The sequence below is a fragment of the Triturus cristatus genome, chromosome 3_2, assembly GCF_964204655.1.
Source record: "Triturus cristatus chromosome 3_2, aTriCri1.1, whole genome shotgun sequence".
NCBI lineage: Eukaryota > Metazoa > Chordata > Amphibia > Caudata > Salamandridae > Triturus > Triturus cristatus.
The window spans coordinates 580,882,134-580,899,418 of record NC_140584.1 but is presented as its reverse complement, the minus strand read 5'-3'; the positions used below and the strand labels follow the sequence as shown (position 1 = coordinate 580,899,418).

The 17,285-nt window shown below is 45.6% G+C and overlaps 1 protein-coding gene across 2 annotated transcripts in view; it reads right to left on the bottom strand.

Moving 5' to 3' along the window:
- The window catches only part of PPIE (peptidylprolyl isomerase E), a 184,136-nt gene that overhangs the window by 108,021 nt on the left and 58,830 nt on the right, over window positions 1-17,285 (bottom strand). For both annotated transcript variants that reach the window (XM_085648357.1, XM_085648356.1), the window contains exon 7: window positions 10,192-10,315. In XM_085648357.1, the coding sequence (XP_085504483.1) occupies window positions 10,192-10,315 (124 nt within the window). The remainder of the gene's footprint in view (window positions 1-10,191; window positions 10,316-17,285) is intronic.

Sequence of the window (17,285 nt, the reverse complement as noted above, 5' to 3'; positions counted from 1 at the left end):
GGTGGCTTTTTTACCTATTGACCAGATAGACTCTCTGATGGCCCTTAAGTCTCTGAAATCGGGCTCTCCAACTGACCCTTGCCCGGCCAGGCTGCTGTCCTCAGTCGCAGAGATGGTTATTCCTGAGGTTAACAGACTAATCAATCTGTCTCTCCTGGAAGCTATGGTTCCCACAGCTTGGAAACAGGCCAAAATTCTGCCACTTTAAAAAAAAAACCCTCTCTGGATCCTTCTCTCCCGGTCAGCTATCGTCCCATCTCTCTCCTTCCGGGCGTGGGGAAAGTCTGCGAAAAAGTGGCTAATAAACAACTTTCTAGCTATTCCGAAGGTCACGGCCTGCTCCATCCGGCCCAATCGGGTTTCAGAGCAACGTGTAGCACCGAGACGGCTCTTGTTGAAGTCACAGAAGCCATTCGGGAATATCTAGATTCAGGTGGCAGAGCAGCTCTGATTTTGCTGGATCTATCTGCGGCATTTGACACTGTGCCGCACTCCCGGCTTCTGGCCCGCCTCTCGGATATTGGACTATCAGGGATGGCCTGGAAATGGCTGAAGTCTTTTCTAGAAGGCAGAACACAACAAGTTTGTCTCCCTCCTTTTTCTTCCTCTTCTCAGATTTTGACCACAGGAGTGCCGCAAGGGTACACCTCGAGTCCTCTTCTTTTTAATATATACGTCACTCCCCTAGTCAGGTTGGCTGAGGGGCTTGAAGCTAAGATTATAGCTTACGCGGATGACACCCAGCTCCTTTTTACATGGAAGAAGGGCGACTCCTCTACCTCCCTAGCCAAAACTTGTCTGACAGTCTTCTTCCAATGGCTTTCCTCTGCACAATTAAAGTGCAATGAGGATAAGTCAGGGATCCTTCTTTTTGGGAGCTTTCCTCCTCATTTCCCGGAATCACTCTGGCCGGCTGAATATCCCAGGCCTACTTCCGTGGGCCTTCCTACCAAAAACCTAGGGATATAGTTTGACGAAAAGCTACTCTTCTCTACTCAGATAAATAAGCTTGCTGGGCAGTGCTTTGGCACACTTAAATCCCTGAGGAAATTTTTACCACTTCTCCCTAGGTTAGCCAGGGAAATGGTTACCCGGGCATTGATTCTTTCACGCATTGACTATGCCAATGCCCTGTATGTAAGCCTTCCGGGTTACCTTTTGAATAGACTGCGGGTTGTCCAGAATGCAGCAGCTAGGACTCTTCTTACTATCCCTTTAAGAACCAGCATAATGCACACTTACGGGATCTCTATTGGTTACCTGTGATACAAAGAGTCCAGTTCAAAGCCCTAGTCCTGGCTCACTCAGCCTTGTACGGACATGGTCCAGCCTATCTGAGAAAGTGCTTCAGGTTTTACGTTCCCGCAAGACAGCTGCGTTCAGCGACACAGCTTCTTGCTCTTGTCCCGCATTTTCGCTTCAAAAGAATTGGAGAAAGATCTCTTGTCTTTACCGCAGCCTCTGCTCGGAACCTTCTTCCCCTGGATCTCCACAGTATTCAGGACACCAAACTCTTCAGGAAAATATTGAAGACTCTTCTTTTCATCTAGCTGTTCTTCTTTCACTCCCCACTGGTTCGCGCCGAGACACTCTGAGTAGCCGCACGCGTTATAAATGGCATTAACAAAACATAACACACCAAACAAATACTCAAATTACTAAAGATTTTAGTATTTTATAATGAAAAAATTTGCTAAATCTACAAATTTTAATGGAAAGATTGGTGCTGCATCTGGAGATTCACTTTTCAATGTTAGATTTTTTTTTTTTTGCAGTACGGGGCTCCTGCTCCTGCCATTGCTTGACTGGAAACCCAAAGTCACCCTAAGGTCAGTAGCCCAATGGCTACTGACTTTGAGACCCCTAGGACGGCCCCTACAGTACAGTATTTAGGGGGCAGCCCTGAACCCAGAAGGCAGATTCCTGCAACTGACGAAGAATGTCGGAAGAAGTCGCGCAGCAGAGGGGACTGTAGAGAAGAACTGACTTTGCCCCATCCCCTACCAGCCCATCTGCAGTTTCCAGAGATCATGCACCAAAGGACGACTTGTCTTGCAGCTAACACCTCCAGAACCCCCGGGAGGACTGACTGTCTTCAACAAAGACTGGAACGCCTGTGAACAGCATCTTTGTTCAGAAGAAACTCCAAAGAAAGACTTTGAGACTGCTGAGGACGAAGAAACTCGACACCTGGAACCACCACTACTCACTAATTGCCCACGTCCAAGTGGCCCACCAGTCCCAGCAAGGTCCCCTAGTGCTCCAGAGTCAGAGTCCAACTGGGGTTGATCCTTCCAGGACTCCCTGACATCGCCTACAGCCTCTGCATGGAGACCTCACCACCACCCCGTCGCCCGGTAAGGTGAAACCAGACCTCAAAAGTCACCCATGCATCCAGTCGCCTGCACCCTGGAGAAGAGGACCTGAGGTGCACCTACGTTCCCGAGCTCTCCAACTTACCTGCCCAGCTGTTGGTGCCTCCTGGAAGACTTCCTGGACTGAGCCTGCAGCCAAATTCCAAATCGAGCAACCTCCAAGTGATATAATTGTAATCCACAAGTAATATAACAGGAAATTCAAGTGCTTTTGAACAGTTAGTCAATGGCTTTCTGAACAGAAAAAGTCATCTAAATGTTTTGAACACTAAGAGTATGAGAAGTATCACTTACCTGCTACTAAGTATACCTTGGTTCTAGAAATAAAATAATATATCAACTTCTTATACAAATATTTGTCTGGATTAGAGTTTGTGAGATCACTTCTTGCCCGCGTGTGTACAACAAATGCTTAACACTATGCTCCTGATACGCCGGACTGCTCAACCACACTACAAAAAAAGAGAGTAAGGTATTATCTATGTTAGCCTCTGCTATACCTCTTGGGATCCACTGGACTCTGTGCACACTATACCTTACTTTGGTATAGTATATACAGAGCCAGCTTCCTACACCCAGCCTCTCTTTTCCGCGTCATTACAACTGTTTGCTTTGAAAAGAATGTCTTGCAGATGCCACAGTGAGGAGACTCACTGGTGGAATATAACCAATAAATTCACTATAAGTGCAGATCATGAAAGAAGCCCTTTATCCACAAGGGGAACATGTTTTGGATAGAGATCTCTTTTCCTTATATGCTATGACATTTGAGAATTTTTCCTCTGGGCCTGAAAAGATTTAAAATACTAGCTGTAGTCCATGGAAGACTAAGGTGGTGATGAAAATCCGGTTCAAATTATAACCAAAAGAGAAAAAACTCCCTCAAACAAGGCATGTGTTAGAAATCTGAAATTGTGTGGTCTCTAGGGGAAATGTAATGCTCCGCACTTCCATCTCATTTGTTTCAGATGAGATAGATGTGCCACTAAACTGTTAGGGATATCGCCATTTTAACACTGTTTATTGCTATTTGAAATGTACCACAGATCCCCATCTTGACAACTGAGAATGATTCAAGAACGTATAGGCATAAAAGATTTAATGCCAGTTAAAGAGTCATAGCAAAAGCTTCTAGAGAGATGTGGCAGATACAGGGTGTAAGAAACTGGCTCTATATATACTGCACCAAAGTGAGGTACAGTGTGTATAGAGTCCAAAGGTCTCCAGAGGTTTTGCAGAGGTTAAAGTTAGATAGAACCTTACTCTCTAAAGTGGTAGCTTGGTCGAGCAGTAAGGCAGTATCAGAGGACAATGTTAAGCATTTGATGTACACACTCAGTCAGCAAATGAATTCACACACTCAAGAACTGAACTCTAGGCCAATTGTTGTTGTATAAAATATATACTGTTGTTTTATTTCTAGAACCAAGCAAGCCTGGTACAGGTAAGCAAATAAATACTTTGCAGTAGTAAATTACTTGTATGAACACAGTTCAAAATTGCAGTATAACTTGTACTGATTTTGGTTACAGTTTAAGTAAGCAGTTTGCAACACATTGCAGGTATGGTACATTCGAATGAATGGGCTTTTTAAGTAAAATGCAGTTAATTACTTTTCAGATTACTTTTACTAATACAGGACTGGATCCTAGATTCAGCCCCGGGACATTTCCTGAAAACAGGTGAGTAAATGCGTTTTAGTTAGAAGAACGATTTTTAAAGAATATTATTGCATTTCAAAAGTTTACAGATTAACTTTTTCACATAGAATCGCCAATGTTATCCTATGGGAGGAAATTCACTTAGCAGGTAAGTTATGTTAACAATTCTTTTTCTTACTCAGTGCTGGATACCTAGATTCAGCACTGGGACATTGCCTGAAAACAGTTGAGAAAATGCGTTTTGGTTATTCGGCTGATTTTGCAAGGAACATTTGTAATTTTCAAAAGTCGACGCTAAGAAACGTTTTGGGAGAAAAAGTGTCAATGTTATTCTATGAGGAAAAAGAGGTTATCGGTTTCCAGGTAGGTAATCGGTCATTTGAGTTAGGGTTCTGGGGTAAGACTCGAGGGTTTCCCAGGGTCAGTGATGCACTGTTGTTGCACCCCCAGTGGCACTAGGGCGGCCAGGTGCAGAGCGTTGAGGCCCAATATTATCCTATGGAGGATAGGGGGACTCCGGTTGGTGGCTGCTGGCAAGCAGGCCACGGGGTTGTGGGAGCAAAGCTCCTAGGGTTAAGCTCAGAGCAAGTTGGGGACCAAGTTAGCACCAAAGGGGCACCCTCAGCGGCACTAGGGCGGCTGTGTGCATGGTGCTGTTTTGAAGTCTGGTGCCCTGTTAATTTCAATGGAGATTCTCCGGGACAAAGAAACACTGCAGGCTCGGGGAAGAGGATCTTCCAGGAGTGACCACCACTTCAAGGGGTAAGTTGGGATGTAGAGGGTTGGTTAGGCACCGCTGGGTTGGGCACACAAGGCCGTGGGGCGTCGGGTGCAGAGGTGCCTTGGGACGTCGGATTTTCTTACCCGCTCTGGTCGCAGTAGGGGTTCTCTGGATTGAGGCTGCAGGCATCATCAGGAGGCCTGAGGCAGGTCAGGGGTCGCCGGATCTCTGGTCAGGACCGCCGGGGGACCTCCTTGTGGTATTTGTCCACTAGAGCTCAGGCCGGATTTGGCGGGTGCAGAGTGTGTGGGATTCGCGGTTCCTGGCTGGCTCCAGACGCTGCAGTTCAAACACGTCCGGTGTTCACGGGAGAAACAGCTTGGAAAGTGAAGGCAGGCAGGTCTGTTGTATATGTTAGCTTACTTTTCCAGTGCTGATCTCGTGCTTGCAGGCACGAGATCTTGCACATGTTTTACAAACCCTTGGTTCATGGCACGATCACAGTGTTCTAGAATAGAACATGTGATCAGTCCCATGAACCAAGAGGAGACAGTTGTTGGTGGTCTGCTGGAGCCGGTAGGCGTGTAACCAGGGGTGCTTCCTTTCTTACCTTACTTTTGGATTAAATCTTTTCCTGAACTATACTTCGTCTTATGGACCTTATTCAACAAACTGGCGACGATCTAGGAAGCACCTTTCATCGAACCTACACATTGGATTCATTTCGTGTTATTTCAAGAACTTTACGTAATGATCTAATCATCCTATTTTCGTTATATCTTGTTTGAGGTCAACCTCCACCCTATTCTCTAGCTCCGGTGTTCAACCTCGGAGTATTTGGATTAAATGTTCGTTTCCCGTGAACATTTTTTTTTACTTGTGTGCTGAGCCTGGAGTGGAATTGAGACGGGGCAAAAGAAATAAATTAAAAGATTCGGAGGTGGAAGAACTCCCTGAACTAGACAGAAATGTGGAGCCAAAAGTGTAAGCATTAGTTCTTCGAGACGTGCGGAGCACTCGCGGCTAGCATCTGTGCAGTTGTTATGATTGAAGCATAACCGACGTTTCACTCACAGAGTTCTTCCCAGAATCGTCACCCTCGTTCTGTGTGAACTTCTTCATTCTTCCTGTGCTGGATACGTAACAAGGGTTCTGACGTGTGCTTTGCCTCATCACGAACTACGTAACTCGCAGAACGGCAGACTGTCAACATTCTTCTCTTTCAGAGTTCATTCCGTGAAGAGACTTACTCGTTTATACTCTCTTCGGTTGCTTGTATTCTACTTCAGCAACTTCTTTTCTTTTCATCTCAGCAAAGCAGTTTATTCCATCACAAGGGAAAAGAGAAGGAAATATAAAATATATTCTGTTCCGGTTTGTATTAGTGAAGTAATTTTACTAAGGTTCTGTTCTGTTTAAGTTCTTTTCTAGCCGCTTGCGCCATCTAGTGGGTCAATTCTGTATTTTTTTTGCATTATTTTCAACGTTAACATTGTGAAGAAATTGCTTGCTATCTCTTGAGTCAGTTTCATCGTTTTTGGCTATTCATGGTGCTTACCTACTTGTGTTAACCTGGGTTTACTCATTTTTTTTCATATATATATTTTTTTAATTCTTTCTTCTGTAAAACGTTAACATGTGTGCACAAGGTTATACTCTCTCTCCTCCGCAACCTTATTGGTCAGCAGGTAGCTCTCCATGTATGCCCTGGGTAGAATGGAAAGCGTACTTCTTAAATTATATTGAGACGTTGGACTCCAATGGCAAAATGAAACCACCTGAAAAGAAAGGCATTTTTTTACATTCTTTAGGTCCAGAAGGGCTAAAAGCATTTAATCAATTACCCAGATTGGAAAGCAGTGGTGATGGTAATGTCTTTGAAAAAGCTATTTCAGATTTTGATAGCTATTTTTCTCCCAAAGTTTGCATTGGCATTTCAAGGTACAAATTCTTTCAAAGGAAACAGCTTACTGATGAATCGGTGGATAGTTATGTTTCTATATTGAAAACCTTGTCTTTAGATTGTAGATTTGGTACTTTACAAGAGGAGCTCATTGGGGATCAAGTGGTAATGCACGCTAACAATTCCACTATTCAAGAGAGGTTATGGGTAAACGGAGACTCTGATCTTGAGAGCATTTTAGCCATTAAGCAAGTCAAGGGGGATTCTAGCAGTGCTAATAAAGATACTATTGCTAAAGTGAATACTAAAACTCGCGTAAAAGAACAGGACGTTAGGGGGATTCTAGCAGTGCTAATAAAAATACTATTGCTAAAGTGAATACTAAAACTCGCGTAAAAGAACAGGACGTTAAATCTAAAAAAGTTTCTGGTTCTTTCAAGGGTAGGAATGATGATCAAAAAGAAAATTTGAAATGTTATAGATGTTGCAGTAAAACTCATTTAGCTAATTTTAAATTCTGTCCAGCCATCAAGCAGAAATGCTCTAATTGTGGTTTAATGGGTCATTTCTCAAAAGCTTGCAACAAAAAGAAGGTGAATAATAAAGTCATTTGTATCGATCAAACTGATGATAGTGAGAGTGAAGAACCTAACACTGATTATAATGAGGTATGTTCTTACGTTCTCAACATTAAGGATTCAGATCAGCCCATTCTGAATATTGATAATTCAGTCATTAGGAAAAAACCTGTGTGTGATATGGTTATCGGGGGTGTTAATACCAAGATGTATGCAGATTCAGGTTCTCCTTACGCCATCGTAAATGAGACTGTATGGAATTCACAATTTGTGCCAAGATTAGGTGATACGCTAGAGTTGACAGACATCAGTCCAGAGGGTTATTCCGGCGAAAGTAAATCTTTTCCTGAACTATACTTCGTCTTATGGACCTTATTCAACAAGGTCCTCCTGGGTTTTTGAGGTTGCTGTCTGCTGGACACGCCGGGGTTCTGCAAGAGCAGGTTTGAGGAGAGACAGGCAGGTAGGGCTGGGGCCAAGTCAGTGGGCGTCGTCCTCTTGTTAGCTCTGCACGGCTTCTCGTCAGTCTTCTTCTCTTTTTCTTGTGGTTGCTGGATCTGAGGAAGGAAAGTTCAGGGTGCCCCTAAACACTAAATTTAGGGGCGTTACAGGTAGGTATAGGGCAGGGGCCAATGGGTCCCTTCCCTGGGGTGGGTACACCCCCTATTCTGCCACTCTCCAGTGGGAGGGGGGCAGGAGCCTATCCCTGGTTGGCTGGGTCCCCCCATCCTCAAGATGGCGGGGACTCGAGGTTGTGCTTCACCTCGCCTCCCCCACCTTAGGGATGGAGTTGGCAGAGGTGGGCACACCTCTCTTTCTCACTTGTTTTTCCCGCCGGTTCTCCCGCCCAAAGTGGGGGGTAGAACCAGTGGGGACTAGTTGCTGAAAGCAGAAAATGCTCTGGAGAGGCTCACAAAGGCGGCATGCCTTTGAAGCTTCGCCTTCGTGAACCCTGCCCATCCTGGGGGAGGAGGCTTGGCACCTCATCTCAGGATGTGCATTGTTTCAGGCCCCAGAGAGCAGCAGGCTCTCGACCCAGGGGTCCAGAAACATGTCCGGTGGTGGCAGCCTGCGCAGCCACTAAGTCAGGTCACTGGTAGTTGGTCGTATTTCAGGGGGCATCTCTAAGATGCCCTCTGTGGTGCATTTTCCATTAAATCCCACACTGGCATGTGGGTTTAATGTTCTCAGAAGTTTGATACCAAACTTCCCAATATTCAGTGTAGCCATTATGGTGCTGTGGAGTTCGTAATGACAACCTCCCAGCACCATATACTCTTAATGGCAGCACTGCACATACAGGGCCCAGGAATGGACCTGGGTACAGGGCTCACGCACCTGTACCCTCACCACTGGCACAAGGCACCCAGCTAGAGGGGTGACTTATGTATGCCAAGGCAGTGGTTTGTGGGCATGGCACACAGGGATGTGTGCCATATCGACTCTTTGTTTTGTTCTACACCCAGACACTCAGCATGCAAAGGCAGTGTGTGTGTGTCAGAGCCTCTAAGGGTGGCACAATAAGTGCTGCAGCCCTTAGGGGCCTTCTCTGGTCACAGTGCCCTGGGTACCTATGGTACCGTTTACCAGGGGCTGGCATGTGGCCAGAGATGCCCATTGGGTTTAGGCTTCAATGCAGTTTTAGGGAAGGAACACAGGCCCTGGGTACCTGATTGGCAGGAGCCCAGGGTACACTCAGTCAAAGAACATCAGCAAAAAGTGGGGGCATACCATGCAAGAAAGAGGGCACTTTCTCACACAGGGCTAATGAAATCACCAGAGAGCTTCAAGTCATGGCATGTAAAAGTCAGAGGTCTAGTGAGTGTCCTGGAAAAGCTATAGTTGGGACAGTCCGTGCAAATCCAGGGGTAAAGGGTGAGCCTTCGGCAAATTCAGATTAGAGAGAATTAAACGAAATCATAGGAGATACAGGGTTAGCCCAGAACGGTCTACAGCAGGGGACACCTTTGGGAAGTGTTATAGGACATCTAGGGCACAGAAAATCTCCCAAAAAGTGCTCCAGGGAAATGTAATGTAAATCCAGGATTAAAGGCTTTCAGGGAAAGTCAGGCTAGAGTCACAGCTAGGGATGCTTTAAGTGTACAGGGTTGGGAGAGCATCACCAGGGAGTCACATTACAAAGAAGGCTGGCGATATTCTCAGGGAGAGACTTGGTAGACCCAGTGCTGATGAAGTATTCACAGAGACATTCTAAGCAGATCTAAAGTTTGCAAAGCCTTCAAGAAGAGTCATGTCAGATCACGAGCAAAAGGTGTAGTAACTGGAATGCGGTCATCTTCCAGAAGGAAAAATCTCGGCATATCTGTCACTTGTGCTCATCAAAGCCCACTTTTAGCCATTTCCTTTTCTCATGTAATGGCCAAAACTACCTGAAAAGACAGTTTAACATGAGTGAGACAGAGGGCAGAGGTAATATGCCTGGGAGACAGATGTTTGGATGTTGCACTTCTATCTCCGAATGCAGAATACGGAGAGGAATGTAATGAGTGGACATGCAGAGGACTCTTTGAGACCCCTAGTTCAGCTTAATTAGGGTATGCCTGGAGGACAAAGGATTCGGCAGACGCTTCAAAAATCATGTACTCAGTGTGGGCAAGGGCATCTTCAGGCCACAAGGGGTCTGTACTGAGCAAAGGGAGGGTACCTAATTATCAATGACATGCTGTGTTGAGCGAGAGGAGAGGGCACCAGCACTGGCCTCCCTCGAGGGATCTGTGCTTAGATTTTTGATTTGAAAATTTATAGAGCGCACGAATGCCCGGGGGAGTCTTAGCAACACAGGTGCCTGGAAAAAAAGAGGTAATTGCTAGAGAGTCACAGAAGTGTCTGCAAATGCTTACATATTGTGGTGCCCAGCATTCCACTACATAGAAAGGTATCCAAGATTTGTGTCCTGCACAGTTCCATTAATATACTTGTTGTATGTACTCACCAACAGTCATGGGCACGATGTCAGAGCGCAGAAGAAAACGAATCCTGCCTGCAGTTTTGTTCCCAATCTTGATGTCCATATAGACCTGTGGGTTTGCTCGCGCCTTCTTAGCAGGAGGTTCCCCCTTTAAGAGATAAGAGCAGGCTTCACCAATAGACAAAGTGCTAAAGTCCTTGAGTCAACAGCCTCTTAAGTGTGAAATGGCACAAATTAACTAACCTCCTTGGTACACTTCTTTCGGATTCCTGCATGCAGCATTAAAGGCACCAGAGCCCTTTTGCACAGAAAGAAAAAGGTTCAAAAGAAAGTCTTTGGACATGCATGGCTCCCTCCGGCAACTAGGCTCTGCACTTAGAGTACCTTATTCTTTTTCACTGTATCTATAACCTATGAAGAGTGTCCTGGGTTGGTGGATGGATCATCTGGAGGCATTTGGACCTAGGAATGAACATGTGTGCTATTTCTGGTAAATACTGTACCCAACTGAAGATTCTTCACCTTTTGAATAGTCCCAGGTTTCAGATTGGATACGGAAATCTAGAACAGCAGTGCTTCGCGTGCCAGGAGGTGGCATTGTGTGGCTTCATGTTTACACTGTACGGCCCCAGCAGGGACGGTGCAGAGCTGCATAAAATAACCACCCCTGTGCTTAGACTTCAGTTTCTTGCCCCTTTCCCGTTCTACACTCTCCGACACAGAGCACAGCACAACTGTTGCAAAACTGTGGTGATATCTAACTTGGTACCTTTTTAGATGATAAAGAAGCCACTCCACAAAATGAGGAGATGGGACTGCAGTGAGGAATCAGCAGCTAGATCCACCAGAAAGGGTATTACCTAGAGTAATTTGTTCTAACCAGTGCTTAAAATGTGCCAGTGATTGTCAGTGTTCAGCCCCGCACTGTGGCACTCTGTGTATATTTGTAAGCATAATACATTACTTGGGAATTTATCTATTTAACATATCTTAAACAATTATTAAACTCGGACTTAAACCTGCAGCTTAAAGTGACATGTGGTCTTAAAGGGCTGTGCCACCTGTAGTGGACCAGTGTGAAATACTGTGGCCTATGGCATTTTTTTTTGTTTTACAAATTAAGCACAGGTTCTTCCAATGAATCCTTCTAACAGCAGATTCCTCCATTTTTAGGTCTCGCCTGCGAACGCAGCGCGAAGCGCTGCTCGCAAGCGAGATCTATTGTTGCTGACTTGCCTCGGAAGTGGGACAGGAGATGGGCACGCGCATGGTCTCGGCGGATTTGAGTTGGTGTACGCGCTTCCAGCCACGCGGCGTGCACATCTCCTGTCCCCCTTCCCTCGCAAGCCAGCATGCAGTTTCACTTTCGTCCTCACCTTGTGCAAGCTCACGGGTCTCTTTCAGTCAGCCGATGTGCACCCGCAGCGTCTCTTCTCTGGCGATCTCAGCACTTTTGCGCGCTCCCCCACGCTTTCAATTTCGCAAGTACTCTCTGCTGTTGTTTCCCTTTATTTCCGTCTCCCCCTCTCTCTCTCGCCGGCTCTGTTTCTCCCTCTCGCTGTATTTTCCTATTTGTAATAAACTCTTTTTAATGATCTCTTTTAGCTCCTTCTCTTCCAGTCTTTCTCTGCCTCGCCGTAGCTGTCTCTCCTCTCTCCACATCCTGCCCTCCTCTGTCCCTCTCCCCCTCCCCCCCCCCAGGTCTCGTATTCCCTCTGTCTGCCGTCAAACGCCCTCCGCAGGGTGCTGAGCGCCTGGAGGCAGGAGTTAAGTTTCACACACCGAGAAGGGAAGGAGATGCGGCGGCTGCCAGCGCTCCGCACACCCGGCATGTGAGTACCGATTCAGTCCTTATCCGGTCCGTGCCCCGTCCTGGCCCCCTCAGCCCCCCTATGCTGCCCGCGCGGATCCCGAGGCACCTTTTGGGGGTCTCATAGGGAGGTGAGGGCAGCCTCGGCCCTCTGGTGGGGAGGGATCGCCTCCCTACCCCTAAACTACAGCGAGGATCTAGGGCAGAGCCGCGTCCTTCCAGCCCCCCCCCCTCCCCCCCACCAGGTACCCTCCTGTTGTCAGCCCTGGGTGCCCCGGCCCTCCCTGCCAAGGCTGCACACTACAACATGCAATTTATCTGAAAGCTTCCATGTCAATTGCAAGCAAAACAAAGCCGTGGCTGGTAACACGCTATCCTTTAAACTGCAATTGATTTAATTACAAGTGAGCGAATGACGCACGAAGGGAAAAAGACGCGTGCAAATACTGAAACGCAGCATACTCACTTTATAGTGCACCATACCACCCCCTGAGCTGCCAGATGCCACTTCGGCTACTACCGCTTTCGCCACCGCGCTCGTATGTTCAGTGTTTGTTGCCGCTCATCGCCTCAGCTACCGCTTTGCCAGCGTTCGCGCATGCGTAAGCCACTGACTCACTCACACCTGTGGCTCTAAAGAGAAGGCGGAGGAGTAAATTGACAAACTAGACCACATACTACTAAATAGCCAAACAGGTGTGATGGCCATATTGGATGTAGCTTTACTTGCTCCGTGATTAGCTACCCAAGTGACCTTGCGGACGTGTCCCTTTTATAGGAGTTTGTCAACTAATGCTCCATCTTGGCCACTGAGCTCCCATAAAAGCAACTGGAGAGAATTGTTATTAAGAGAAAACGAGTGGACTAAGAGGATCCATGTAGCAATTGTGCAAGTAGACATGGCTGGTAACATGCTACCCTTTAGACTGCGATTAATTTAATTATATCACTTTATAGTGCGCCATACCACCCCATGAGCTGCCAGCCCCCACAACACTTTTCACCCTGGACTCTACGTTTAAATAGCCGCAAGTGTTTCCAGGCAAGGCGGCAGCTACATGTAATTAAATAACTGCTCTGGTGGCTCCTTTTTTACCATCATCTCGGACTCTGCATGTTTTTCCTTTGCCAAGCGATCAGCGGAGCTCCTTTCAAGGAGGGCGGGGGGCTTCAACTTCATTTAATCTCCCCATCCTGTACCCCAAAATCAATTCCAGCCAGAGTATCGTAAGATTGCAGCAGCCATGTCGAGCTGTATGTGTAAAGGGCGGCAGCTACATGCTACAAGTAAGTGACTTAGTAATTAAATAGGAGCATTTCTTTTCAGCATGAATTTAAATGTTTTCCATCTTGGTTGGTACTTTTGTGAGCTCCGTGATTATGTACAAAATGGTATGTCTGAGCTGCTTTGTATGTGTTTTGAGGAATGCTATCTTTGACCTTCTGCAGTGTTTATGTTCACGAGGACTTCTAAGAAACATTGGCATCTCTGCAACTACATGTCCAAATGTAGCTCCGGGGGCTTTGTATATAATTTCTTTTTTTTTGTGCCGTTTTTTACAGCGCGAAATCGACCCCAAAATACTGAGGTGCTTTACATGAGGGATAGTTACATTACACAAGGGCACATTCATTTTTGGTAGGCACGTGGAGATTAAGTGATTTGCCCAGAATCACAGAAGCATTTGCAATGTAATGTGTCTCGTATTACTGAAAGTTTGAGCTATTGGTGTTGCTAATAATAGTTCCATTATTGTTAGCAACGCCAATAGCTCAAACTTTTAGTAATGCGAGACCTATTGCATTGCAAATGCTTGTTGTTTAGATGCCATAGCAGTACCTTCCAAATGTGGAGGGTCTGTGGAGTGGACTCAAATCAAAAAGCCTTGCAGAATCAAGGGAGCTAAGCGTTCTTCCTGCTGGAACTGGCTGTGAAGGGCTGAAGTGCCCTGTAAGCGTATATACCAAGCCCACAAAGCAGCTGTCAAGAACAGGCACCCCTTCTGCCAACAACATTAATGGAATGAGCTCTCAGAAATACAGGAGGTTGCTATTTGGCCAGTGCATACCAGATCTTGATGCAGAGGACTAACCACATCTTGATAGGTTCCTCTTTTGCAGCGCCTTGCCTTTATTTGAGCCCAAACACACAATGAAGTACAGTGCGTCTATAAGATGGTCTTTCAAGCAGTCGATAGAATATGGAATGGCAATGGAACCTCTTTCGAGGGGTGTGGTGGAGCAAAGAATGGTGGCAAAGTGATCAATTGGCCTACATAGAAGGATATCATGACCGTAGGCAGGAAGTTTGTTCTTGTTCTTAGCACCAACTTGTCTGGAAAGGTGGTAGGCAAGGGTAATTGAATTGACAGCGCCTGCCTGCAGTTCACTCATGAGGTGTGCTGGCGTCATGGCAATAAGGAGCAATGTTTCCAATGTCAAGAGCGCTAGGGAGCAACTGTGACGAGGCTCGAAGAGTGTGCATATCAAGAATGTCAAAACCAGGTTGAGGTTCAACAAAGAACGCTCCTGGTCTATCTTTAGCATGGATTGGCAGCTCGTCCATCCTGCCAAGGTCATCAGTTACCAGGTATCTTTTTAACATTATTTATAGTTTGAACCTCCCTTGACAGTATAATGTAGCTCTATGGAGTTTAATTTCATTGCATCTGATTTGCCAAACTAATTTCATGTATATCCTTTTACAGTTTAAAGTTTTAGAGGTTATAAGAGAAGATCTCTCACTTCGCTTCTGCCAATATATGAAGGTAATATCTTTTCCATTTTATACATCACGCCCCTAGCTGATTCGTGGGTTAGAAGTAGCATAGAAGGTAATTGGAGGTTTTTTCCTTCTTTCCTTGTTGTTGGTGTCAATCTGGGCCTGCAGCAGACAATATATATTTCATCCTCACGTGAGAAGTGAATACGCAAATTGGAAATTGCTGGCCCCATATCGTGTTTAGGTAGCCATCATTCACCACACCATTGGTAAGCATCTGTATGTTCTATCTGCAGCACGTGCATCGCACGTGTCTTCCTTAACATCGATATGTTCAACAATGCTAAGTCTGTTTTGGTTATTGTGTTTGCTCCGGCAGGGTTTAAATCTGGAAAATACCATATCACTTATTCTACATTTTCCTCTGCGGAAATTTCTAACATTGTGGTAAGGTGTGATTTTATTGCCTCTCTTTGAATGTTGGTGATGTATCTTTTATATATTCATCATTTGTAATTTGTGTCTGCTGTATATGTTTTCAATCTAAATGTCTGTATGCATGTTTGTATTCTTTGATATATGTTTATTTGTAAGGCTCTTCTAAGTATTAAATAGATGTGAGCATTTATCTATTTATACATAGTTAGCAGGTTAAATAAAGTGAAGAAACCTCACTGTATATAATAGTGACACTAGTGTATATATTCTTATTGTGATGTATATATTGTCATTACAGAGCACAACATTCGGTGGTGGAACTCCTGAGGAAGGCAGTGTTCTGCCGAAACGCGCGTAGAGATAATCAGGAAACCACCCTAATAAGCATATGTTCATTGCAATGTTTTGCTATATCAGTGTTGATCTAATTTTGATTCGCACTATTTTCAAATAGACCACATATATTGATATGAATAATGGTGTACCCCCAAGCTTCTATGCCACTGAAAAAAGTGCAGGCCAATAAAGTTGAGCTATTTCACCCTGACGGAGCCCAGAGCAGGAGGAATGAGCCACCTCTGGAACGAAACATGTCAATGACTATGGGCGATCTCCTAGCCTTATGGCGAGACTTTAAGATTGAGCTAAGAGAGAAATATAAAACAGACATTAATGCTTCCTTTGAAACTTTTAAGGCAGAGATTAATTCTCATCTTGTCTCCCTCCAGGATGATGCAGACTCTGTGGGTACCTGTACCCTGAATCTAGAAACAAAATATCAAAAAATTGAACAACAGATGGCTCCGTTGGAGGAGGGGGCAGCTGCTTTAAGGGCCCAACTGCAATCTACCTTCTTCAAATGTGAAGATTTAGAGAACCGCTCCCGCCATGACATCAGAGCGCGGGGCCTAGAGGAAGACAGTGAAGGACCGGACCTGGAGGCCTTCATGGTGGGTCTCTTTTCGAACCTAGTGGGAGATGACCACCCGGCAGTGAGGTTGTAACATGTTCACAGAGTGGGTCCTCGGCTTCCTGGAGAGAGCGGGCATCCCAGAGGTATCCTTGCAAAATGTAGTTCCTTCAAGATTAAACAATTGGTTCTCCAGAGAGCTAGGAAATGTGATACCATTGAATTCCAAGGTGCCACCAGCTCACTCTTCCATGATGTTGCCCAGGCCACTTTAGCTCGATGTTTGCAGTTACGTCCCATCACTGCAGCTTCGAATGTTCGCCAGATCAAACATACGTGGACCTAGCCTTTTGGTTTAACCTTTGAATATAACAACAAACAATGCCATTTCACCAAGAGGGCTGAAACAGCTGCCCGTCTGGGTTTGAGGATGCGGCTTTGCCAAGCCGAGCAAGACAAGCAAAGGAATCGTTGAAGAAGCCCCAGAAGCAGCCCCTACCAAGGAGCTGGCACATACAAAAGAAAGGAGGTAAAACCCCAAGGAGATGAGTGGAGAGGGCCCCTCCCCCCCCCCAACGGGGGAAAGACTAGTATTGCTGAAAAACTGTACATTTGATATGGTTTACCCCCACTAGATACAATAAGGTATCCTGTTTTGTTGTTGCTGCTACGTAAAGAATGAACTTGGTGTCTCATAGACAGTAGATCCGCTGGACTTGGAGGTCCATTTGCTCTCTACCAATAATATACATCATTCCTAACAGGGGAAGGTAATCATTTACCTATACTCGCCTAGTGACAGGGTGGATTTGTGTCCACCCCCTGAAGTCTCCTAAGTTGATGACTCAACTAAATGTTAGGGAATCTTCAATTTCCTGTTCTTAATAGAGTTTTGTATTTGTTTACGTTCTTTGCATGGTGGAGTGACTTCCCTCTTGGAAAAATGGGAGTAGGGCTGGGGACAAACTGGACATGGTGGGCCCCCTGTGAGAGAGACTCCCGGGCGAGAGGGGGAACTTAGGGATTCTATGAGCCTTTCTAGTTTGGATTCATGGCATTTACTTATTTGACATGGAATGTTAGCGGCTTGAATTCCCCCATTAAGAGGCAGCAACTATGGAAATATCTTGGAGATCACCATTTTGACCTAGTAGCCCTATAGGAAACGCACTTAAGTAGGAATGATGACTATCGCTTAAGACATAAACTATACCCCCTTATTTATAAATCGTCCGCCA